This window comes from Megalops cyprinoides, chromosome 3, assembly GCF_013368585.1.
Source record: "Megalops cyprinoides isolate fMegCyp1 chromosome 3, fMegCyp1.pri, whole genome shotgun sequence".
Classification (NCBI taxonomy): Eukaryota; Metazoa; Chordata; class Actinopteri; order Elopiformes; family Megalopidae; genus Megalops; species Megalops cyprinoides.
Genome location: NC_050585.1, coordinates 53,162,969 through 53,172,968, shown reverse-complemented (window position 1 = coordinate 53,172,968; position 10,000 = coordinate 53,162,969). Strand labels below are relative to the sequence as shown.

The 10,000-nt window shown below is 43.9% G+C and overlaps 1 protein-coding gene across 11 annotated transcripts in view; it reads right to left on the bottom strand.

The window, feature by feature from the left end:
* Positions 1 to 10,000, bottom strand: part of nrxn2a (neurexin 2a) — a 575,558-nt gene that overhangs the window by 26,539 nt on the left and 539,019 nt on the right. For 7 of the 11 annotated variants that reach the window (XM_036523412.1, XM_036523417.1, XM_036523414.1 and 4 more), the window contains one exon: positions 8,997 to 9,086. The exons of the other annotated variants lie outside the window; for them this stretch is intronic. In XM_036523412.1, coding sequence (XP_036379305.1) covers positions 8,997 to 9,086 — 90 coding nt within the window. The remainder of the gene's footprint in view (positions 1 to 8,996; positions 9,087 to 10,000) is intronic. 11 annotated transcript variants of the gene reach the window in all.

Here is a 10,000-nt window from a genome sequence, read left to right as displayed (position 1 = left end):
ACGTAATTTAGCCAGGTAAGGAATTAATTAAATTGAAAGCAGACTAACTCAGAAAGCTAACATTAGGCAATAATCTCTAGCGAACTACGTCAGCTAATGTTCTTTGACACTATTCACACCTTGGAATTAAAACCAGACACTTTCTAAGCACGACTGGCGGTGCAGTTCTATGGAAATAAACCACGACAGGGTGGTGTGATGCGGCCCCATGGCGAGGGCTCAGGGGCTGTTAACCACCCTGAAGTGAAATAATGGGGAAGGGAATAATGCACACCCCTCCAGCCAATCAGCAACAAGTATTTAACCAAGCCGTGGTATAAACCTGTTTAAATAAAGCCATTTGAACCTGCAACTGTGTGTGCCGTCTCTACAGACAAGTTCACAAAATATAACGTTAAAGGGCTAAAAATGATTTCAGAAAATACTAATAAGTTATATTGTTATTATTATTGTTATTATTATTATTATTATTGTTATTTAGGGGTGCTGTGATGAAATTTAGGTGTCCTAAATTAGGTGTCACCAATGTCCTAAACCCCACCAGAAATGCCCCTTATACTGCACAACACAAACCAATAATAGTAAAACTGTCAAAAAATAAATGTACAATGATTTTTTTAATATGTCAATTTTAAATTACATATATGAGAAAAATGTCGCTATGATCTAGTCTTCAATCAAGAGCCATGCACTGTAGAACTGTCAGTTAATTTTTCCATCTCCAAGTTTTGTCGTGTCCATCCAACCAATCTGAAATCGGAACAGTTTGAAATCGGGGGGGGGGGGGCAGAAAAAAGTGATTTGTCTACAGGATTCCAAATGAGCGTAACAACTCTGACAGATATAGCCTACACATGCTTCTGGCCAGAAAATTTGGGTGGGACCTCTAGACCTCTAGATCCGGCCATGTCTGAGACCGAATGAGAGGAAGTGAAGTTTGTCCTGTCGAAGCGAGGGATCGCTATGCTGAATAAACTCTTAGGAGACGGACTTCATTTCAGCCTCTATTTTTAATCCTGACGAGGGAACGTACGAACGAAAGAATGAACAAACGAACGAGTGACAAAGTTGATTATGAAGTGGGCAGTCGCTATCTCCGAGGCGCAAGGCACTTTTTGGTAATTAAGTGTTCTCTTTCTCACAGAAGTAGGCGATTTTATTTGACGGGGTGAAGTAATTGTGTTTGACAAAAGAATGTGATGGAGAATTCAGCGTGACATTGGAGGGGGTGGGCTTTCTGAAGTGTGTATGTCTGTGCATGCATAACACTTCTCTGTACTCCTTGTACATAGAGAGACGGGGAAAATGTGTTTCTAATTTAGCCGATGAGGAGAGATGCTGTGTTTAGTTTTTTTTTAATTAAATTCTTTAATTCACATAATATTTCACTTTTTGTGTAATATTTAATTGTGTATTATATGTGTCAAGGATCAGATGTGTACAGTAACTTCAGGAATCACCGTACGATTTCCAAAAGATTTTACTAAGATTTTTACTATACACATTTTCACAGGAGGATCCCCAGGAACATTTGGGACTCACCCTAAAATCACCGCAAGCTTTTTCATATTGTCATACAAATAAAATGAAAACTGCAGTTTCAAAAAGGTTAGAAAGTAAAAACTGAAGGCATGTTCCATGTTGGGACACACCTGCACTTTGTTTGGTCAGAGCTCAGAGAGGAGGTGCAGATTTGGGCCAGTCTGGAGCTCTAACGCTGGGTGGGAGGGCCTGATTACTCTGGCTTGGAGAGGAGCGGAGAGCGCTCAGCGTGTAACACGGGGGCAGACGGCACTGAGACATTGAGCAGGCTCCTGACCGCTCAGCACTGCTCCTTTGTCCTGTGTGTCTGCTCCAACAGCAGATATGATGTCTGAAGCTCCCGTCTCACAGCACTGTCTCCAGAGGCACGGATACATGCCATCAGAAGTGGTGCGGTAAATATATGTGCTGCTGCACGCTGAAGGATCCTCCACAGAAACACCGAACAAACGAGGGAAGAAAACGACAAAAAAAGGGAGGGAAGGGAAGGAAATCAATTTGTCCTGCTTATTTGCGATCTGCCTGGTGTTCTATATGAGAATATAAAACCATCTCTTTCTGAGGCTCTTTTTAGGACAGAGCTCCTCCGAATGCAGTGAGTTTCTCATGCCTGCTTTGCGGAGGGAGATAGGGAGATGAAGATGTGGAGACTTGGGGGAGAGAGGTGTGGGAGGACGGGAAGAATGGCTGGGATTGGAGATGACAAACACAAGCTAATGAAACAATGAAAAGAGGACACATCTGGCAGCGCAGGCACCCACACCGCCCTGCAGTGCTCCTGTGCCAGACGGCCGGAGCTAAGGGGGGCTGTGCCTGCTCAGCGCTTGGGTGGGTGACCTGCTGGAGTAAAACTGTACGCTGTTGGAAGTGTTCTCGCTACACCGGCACAGCCACTCCTCCTTCTGAACTGAACACAGAGCCATGTCCCAGTTCAGGGATGGAAACGCAGTGCAGCAGGAGACACCGGCTTATGGATGAGTCATTAAACTGAGGCCCGGACACACTGTGGTCATTAAAGACTGTGTGGAAGTTACCTAAAGAGTAGGGGTATTAACCCCAGCACCCTGCTCAAATTCCCAAAATGGCTCTTTACTCCCAGTTAACTAACCATCCCTCATTGAACTGATTAGCTACACAATTCCTTGCATTCACAGGTTGTCAATGTAAATGAGTTCTCACTTTACCGTCCCACAGAGGAAGTGGAGAGCAGGTGACCTGACCTTTACATGTGAACACCAGGTTTAAACAGCTGAGGACACTGTGGTACACATTAGCACTGTACACGCTGTGAAGACCAGGTTTAAACAGCTGAGGACACTGTGATACACATTAGCACTGTACACGCTGTGAAGACCAGGTTTAAACAGCTGAGGACACTGTGATACACATTAGCACTGTACACGCTGTGAAGACCAGGTTTAAACAGCTGAGGACACTGTGATACACATTAGCACTGTACACGCTGGGCTGATCTTTGTTCCCCCATCAGACCTGGAGCTGAAGCTCTTTCGCTTAAATGAACACGTAGCCATTGCTCTGAGTTACTGAACAGACCTGGAGACAATGAGGGGAGCAGGGCCTGAAAGCAAGGCTCATACTGACGTGCTGCCTGAGTGTGTTAAACTCACCTTTTAGAGTTATTGAGTTGGGCTCTTGTGCCATAACATTACTGATGCACTGGATAATGGATTTGGGGATAAATCTAATCATTTGATTCAAATAAACTAACCAGGCAGCACTTACAGTGTGACCACTCCCCCTTTTATGCTAATCAGCACAAAAGGGAGGGTCTTACTGACATAAAACACTTTCCACCTCAAACATAAACGCAAAGAGTACACATACAGTTTACACATTTAAACAAGAATGAAAAAATCCTAAAATTTAAATCAGTCGATAGCTAGAACCACTGTAAAGGCAATAAATGTTAAAGGGACCTTGATCTTGTAATTGGTTTCTCAGATTGCACTGAAATTTTAAAACATATCCAACTGCATGAAATGAGAAGAAACCATTTTTAGCTGAACTGTAGATTTTGCTGTTTGTTTTTAATTTAGCACATTATCTGTGTTTTCAGTCAGGAAAACTTTTTAACCCTCTGAGTTTTTCAGTCTGTTTGGTGGTTGGGTAGGGTAAGGGGGCAGCAGATCATTTTTCTAAAGCTTGGCTTTATGAAGAAGGTTAGTTTTTTATTCATGTTTGCTGTTTAGTGATGTGTTTATGTAATCTAATTATCACCATGCCTCCTCAGAATGAGCAGAATTTGGAGATTTATCCAAAGTGCTCATCCTCCATTAGAGCTGTTTAAAAGCAGAGTTAGGTTAGAGGCCTCTTTGTGGGCTTGGCTTGGAGTGGAAAGTGGGGGTACGGGGAACCAGGAACCCCCATATTTAACAGGAAGGCGTGTGCTGTGTGGAGACGCACCACCAGCAGGACAGCAATGCCGGGACTAAACCCCAGCCATCGGGCAGCAGGAGCGGGACAGAGACGCCGGGACTAAACCCCAGCCATCGGGCAGCAGCGGCGCGACAGACATGCTGGGACTAAACCCCAGCCATCGGGCAGCAGCGGCGGGACAGAGACGCCGGGACTAAACCCCAGCCATCGGGCAGCAGCGGCGGGACAGAGACGCTGGGACTAAACCCCAGCCATCGGGCAGCAGTGGCGGGACAGAGAGGCAGCACTAGAATGAGGACATGCGCCTAAAAATGGACAAACAGTTCAGACTCTAAAGGTCAGTGTCCACAGCAGTGCTCTCTGTTCATAGCATACTGATGCGTGCAGGTTTATTGCCTTTTGTGTGACATTATGGAGGCAAAATAATCCCCGAGAAGCTCTGAACGATGCCGCTCCTTCTCTGCCAGCAGTGGGCTTTGAGAAGGCAGTGAGTTGGGCAGACTTCCTGGTCCCTGTTCTTTGGGTTCACTGACAGAGATATTGTGTAATTCAGTGACGCAGGGTAAGTAATGGCCAGCGACTCCGAGCTTTGGCTTCAGTGCCTTGTTGCTTAGCATGTTGCTTCTATAATCTTCACATCACATCTGCCCAGCAGAAAGACCGGCTTCCACCACGTCTCAGAAACCAGCTGCTCACTGCTGAACAGCAAGAAAGAACAGCAATAACTGGACCTTTCTAATTTCAGTCACAACACAATGCACACGTACCCTCAGCGGGCTATAAACCCAGCTGGGGCAGAGAGGGAAGAGGACATGCTGCCCGGTGTGGAAGGACTCTGAGAACAGGAGAGCACTCACTGCTGTAATATTACTGCGCTGAAACTGCACCCAGTGGGGCGCATGTGAAGACATGCCTCACCAGCTTGGACAACAGTAACCGGAAGGGGTTTCAGCTGCTCTCGGCTTTCTCTCGTTTTTGAGCATTTTTTCCCCTGCTGCCTTACATGTGGGAGTTTGTATCACAATCTGTTCTGTGCTGCAGGCCTCTAAGCAGCAGAGTCCATATGGTCAAGTTGGGACGCTTGTTACTGACAGGAATGGGCAGGGCCTTGTGCTAGGGGTGGGGATGTGGGTGGGACCATGGGCTAGGGGGAAGGGATATGGGTGAGGCCATGGGCTGGGGGGAGGGGGTGTGGGTGGGGCCAGGGGTTAGGGGGAGGGGATGTGGGTGGGCTGAGCTGTCATCTGAAGGATACTGAATGGGACGGCTGGGTGACTGAAATGCAGGATTCCTGCAGGGATCTTACAGGCAGCCACAGACCAAACCCCAAGAAAGGCTACTGTAGTTGGCAGCTCTTACGTACCAGTTTTTTAAAATGGCACTCTTGTTCTTGTAGTTTTGTGATGATTCGCTGAACTCATGAACTGTCCCTTTTCTCCCTGATAGGAGGGACAGACCTTTAGTGTAATGAGGGGAAGGAGGCGACATCATTCTCCGTGTTGGAGGACATGTGCCTGCAGCGTCACTCAGGATGACAGCGGCTCCAGCGGTATTGATCAGCCCTCTGGGAGTTTGGCTCCACTTGGCTTGCGGGAAGCACATTGGGATGATGGGTAGCAGTCATATTCACTCTGCAGATGGCCTTTCATTTTAATATAATGGATCTGCTGTCTGAATGGCATGTGTGACAGATTAAATGTCAGCTATTCAGCAAAGCACTGGGGGGAATTCCACACAGTCCCCTTGGTGCCTCCAGGGGGCAGCGCAGGGAGGGACTTGATGCAGATCCAGGCTGGCAGCCTGCAGTCTGTTCTTGTCCTTGTTTTTTTTTTCATAGCGGTGCCCGCTGTGAATTGCAAGCCTGAGTTGGTGTCTGGTTGGGGTGAAACTTTGAGAAGGGATCCTATAGGTGGGTAAGGGCTCAGAACGAGCCAATGGGATCAGCCACACAGCGGCCCCACAGTACATCCATAACTGATCTGCGATCAGAATGCTGACACTAAAATGGCACTTTTAGTTGGGGGAACACATAGTTCTATACTGGATATATGGTGACTGGTAAAGGACAGGAGTTTAGATGTTATATTTCTGTTTGCCTTGCTAAATTTGTCCCTGTTTTGTACAACTCTATATTCCCCAAGTTATCCCCACCTCCACCCCCAGCTTCCAGCCCAATGTACAAGCCCTGGGCCTCCAGTGTTAGGATTTGGGTTTGTTTTGCTGTTAGGTGGTTAAATTCTGCTTAAATGTCTCTTATTTGTGTCTGTTTAAATATCTACATGTTAAAGAAACTTTAACCCTTTGAGTAGAAAGAGTCCCCTCCCCTTATGCCTACGACGGGTGTTTGCCCATCCTCCTCTCTGCTCCCCCACTTCCTCTGTTCTGTCTATGATGGGGGGGGGGGGGGCATAACCAACACTACAAAAGGGACAGCTGTCAGTCATGTGTTATCATTGAGTGACTGATCTGAACCAACTGCACTGCTGCACTACGGAGAGAAGAGGCTTTTCATTTGTTTATAAGAGGCAGTGACTGACAGATCTTCTTTAAGTGTGTGTGTGTGTGTGTGTGTTTTGATGATGGAAGGACAAAGTTCATGGCTTGGGTAACTCAGCATGCAGCAACATACGCTGGCCTCTATGGTGTCATCCTCCCCCATGACTGACAGCTGTCACTCAAAGGTGTTTCTGCCATTTGTTCTCGGCTGTGAGATACAACGTCTGGACCACAGAAACAGGGACATCCTGTTGTGTAGTAATGATCCATATCATCTCATAACTGTGACTTATTATCATCTTAATTTATGTTCACAGTACATTACATCAGTGTTACATGCATATGCAATCTGCTGTTCTAGTGCATAATTAAACACATTTACATTTATGTGAAAGTATTTGTCTCACTAGCGTAATTTCTGTGGTATTGCTGCAAATGCTAAAGACTGAACCAAAGAAACACTGAATATGAATTCATATGAATTAAAGACCTATGCAAAATGAATGCAATTTGCATTTGATTGGGGGAAAAAAGTTCCTTTTAACATATAGCTTGCACATTTATAAATATGACCCAAACCACCTGAAGCAGTTGTAGTCCTTGGGTGAATGAAGTGCATTAGTGTCTTTTTTCATTTTCTCTCCTGGGAACTGAGATTGGTTTCTGTGAAGTAGCATATGTTGAAATGGGAAATAATCATATATAATTTTGGGCGCTGTGCGATTTGCTGAAAGCAGTAGTTATGGTATGGCAGGATGCTTTTAAATGGCTATTCCCTCACATTCTATGTCTCTCAAGAATGCCTCTTCTGCCTCTTTGTAATTGGCACTTTTGGGAAAAGCGCAGGTAGGCCTCACAAACTCCAAAAACAGGTGCAGCTACCATACGCCCTCAATGACTCACTCCTTTGAACCCATCCATGGTATATAAAGCTTTTTGACCGGCGCACAAGTTGGTGATTGACAGCATATGCAAGCTTCACCCCTGAAGGGGTTCTGAGGCCTCACCCTGCTATCACTTGATAAACATGAATAATTATAATTAATATAATGTCTTATTCTCCCACTTTACCAGGACATTGATAGGGCCCAGCAATTTGTTTTTTAACAGACAAAACTGTTGCATAGTGCTTTCATGGTAGAATCGAGCAGCTTGTGAGATTTTGTGTTAGATTTATGAGGCTACTAAATACTGTACTGGGAGATTAGAAATTGGCCAGTGGCAAAATGGGGATTGCACTGAGCTGGGTGACCGTAGGCTGACAGCACGGAATTATGGGAGAAAATTGCACATTAGTTATAGCAGGCATGTGTCAGTGACATGGGGTGAGAGGAAGGGAGAAACTGAGGCTGGACCTTTCATTGCAGTCAGAAAATAAACCACCTTCAGCAGCCCAAACACAGACATGAATGAAACACGAGGCAGGAACTTTTACACTCAAAGGGTTAAAGAAAGTGACTCACATCTCGGTCCAGCTTTAAACTGGGATGGACTTTTTAGCAAATGATACCAATGCAAAGGTAGAAATGACCTTAAATACAATCAGTCCCTTTAACTTTTAAAGGTGTTCAATTGTTTTATGTTATTTGTAATCGTTTTTGAAGTTGGCACTGTTATTATGTTTGAAAACAGTAAGAGCATAGTTAGAATGATTCACAAGACCAAACAAATGACACAGTCAGAAAAAGCAGGATGAGTTCAACCAATCTCTATTTACAGACAGTTATTGAGGTGAACGCTGTTAACAGGTTACACGAGGGTTATCTTTGGGTTATTAGAATTTTAAGCTCTGAAGAGGTGCAGCACCAGTTAGAGGTAAGCTGAGGCCTGGGCATCTCACCAGCCTCTCATTGGCCACTTCTATGAGCGGCGTGTCCAGAAAAAAAACACACTTCTTTTTAGAGACGGCTAAGTTGTTGGAACCCTTTCCAGTGTAAGGAATTGGATGGAGTAAGCTACCCCATGCTATCCCCTGCTTTTCACTGACAGTCCTCCTTCCAAACTGACACTCATCAACTCATCGCAGCAATGTTTCACACAAACAGATTTTGAGTTTTCTTTTAAGCAGCGAGCTGGAGAGGTACAGCAATGAGCAGACAGACACGTCTGTGGAATCCACTCTACTGTGTGATTAACTTGCTTTGATGTGTTACAACTGAAGACGTTTGTGGGTACTAAAACATACAGATGTAGCAAAGAGATGAGCAATACTTACCACGTCTATCACTACATCTGTTCCCTCTGTGATGTTTTATAAGAAACTGTAGCCTTGCTCTTCTTTGGAGGAAGAACATTGAAAGGGCCAATAGTGTAACTTCATCAATAGTGGAATTATCAAAGTTTGAGCTGAAGAGTGTTGAACTTTGGTGGACAAAATTGAGGTAGGGATGATGTCACAAAGGTATGAGGCAGGCCAATCAGAAATGTTCTGTGGTAGGAGATTGTCAAAAAGGGCCAATTAAATTGTGTTTCACCTCTGTTGGGGGGGCTGCACCTCTTACAGGGACTTGTTAACTTAATTAAATGGTTAAGTCATTAATTAATTAATTGATTTTTATTACCTTTGTCGAGTAGCCATTCGTCAACTACCCGACCAATTCTGTACGGGATTCTCTGTCTAGCAATAGCCAGCCGTTCATTATCAAAGTTCCCTTTAAAGAATTTGGAAAGACAGATTCAAGAGGTTAATATCTGGAAGTTCAAAAGTTGCAAGGTTAATGAAAGGGCAACAGGTCAAAGTTTAGCAGGTTAAAAACTTTAAATCAGCTTTATGTTGAAAGAGAATTCTACTGGTTTCATTTAATCTGTTTTTGGTGGACTTCATAGTTAATGGTTAGAAAGTTAACAGCAATCTAGTTACCATATTATTTAGTTGTTTTTATGAGGCATTGAGTTAGAATATTTAGTAGAAATTTAGAAAGAACATATTCACTACAACATTATGATTTGTTTTATAATTGAAAAATCGACAACTTTTCAGTGGAGCAGAGAAATTAATAGCACTAACAACTATAATCACAAAAACAGTGATCAAAAGCATTATTATCAAATAAAGAATATTATTAAATTAGCTGTAAACATCAGCAACTTCCCAATAAACAGCAATAACAGTACAGAACAGTGGTGCATTCATTTCAAAAACAACATTTTATGATCAAAACATTGGAAAACATCAAATAGCTTGATATTTATCTTCACAAATAAAGAACCGGGAAGACATTTTCTTGTTATAAACCCAAGTGCCTTTTTGAATAATGAGATTTTCATTTTTCAGAAGCTTGAAACTTTCCAAGACTTTCTCCTACACACCAAACCTGGTGAGCTCCATTGATTAAATGTCAGGAGGGCAAACCATCAATCTGTGTACCTCTATAATAATCAATATACCCTGTTATTAATTCAGCCCAACACTATGACAGGATTGCTGGAAAAGGCATGGTTCCAAAGCAATGATGTTCAGCCTTTCCAACTTTCTGAACGTTCCCCAGACCTTTTTATGTTTGGGGGCTCGAGCAGGGTGTGGCCAGCAAGCAAAGGGTGTTTCTTCTACTTTAGGCTAGTGTTC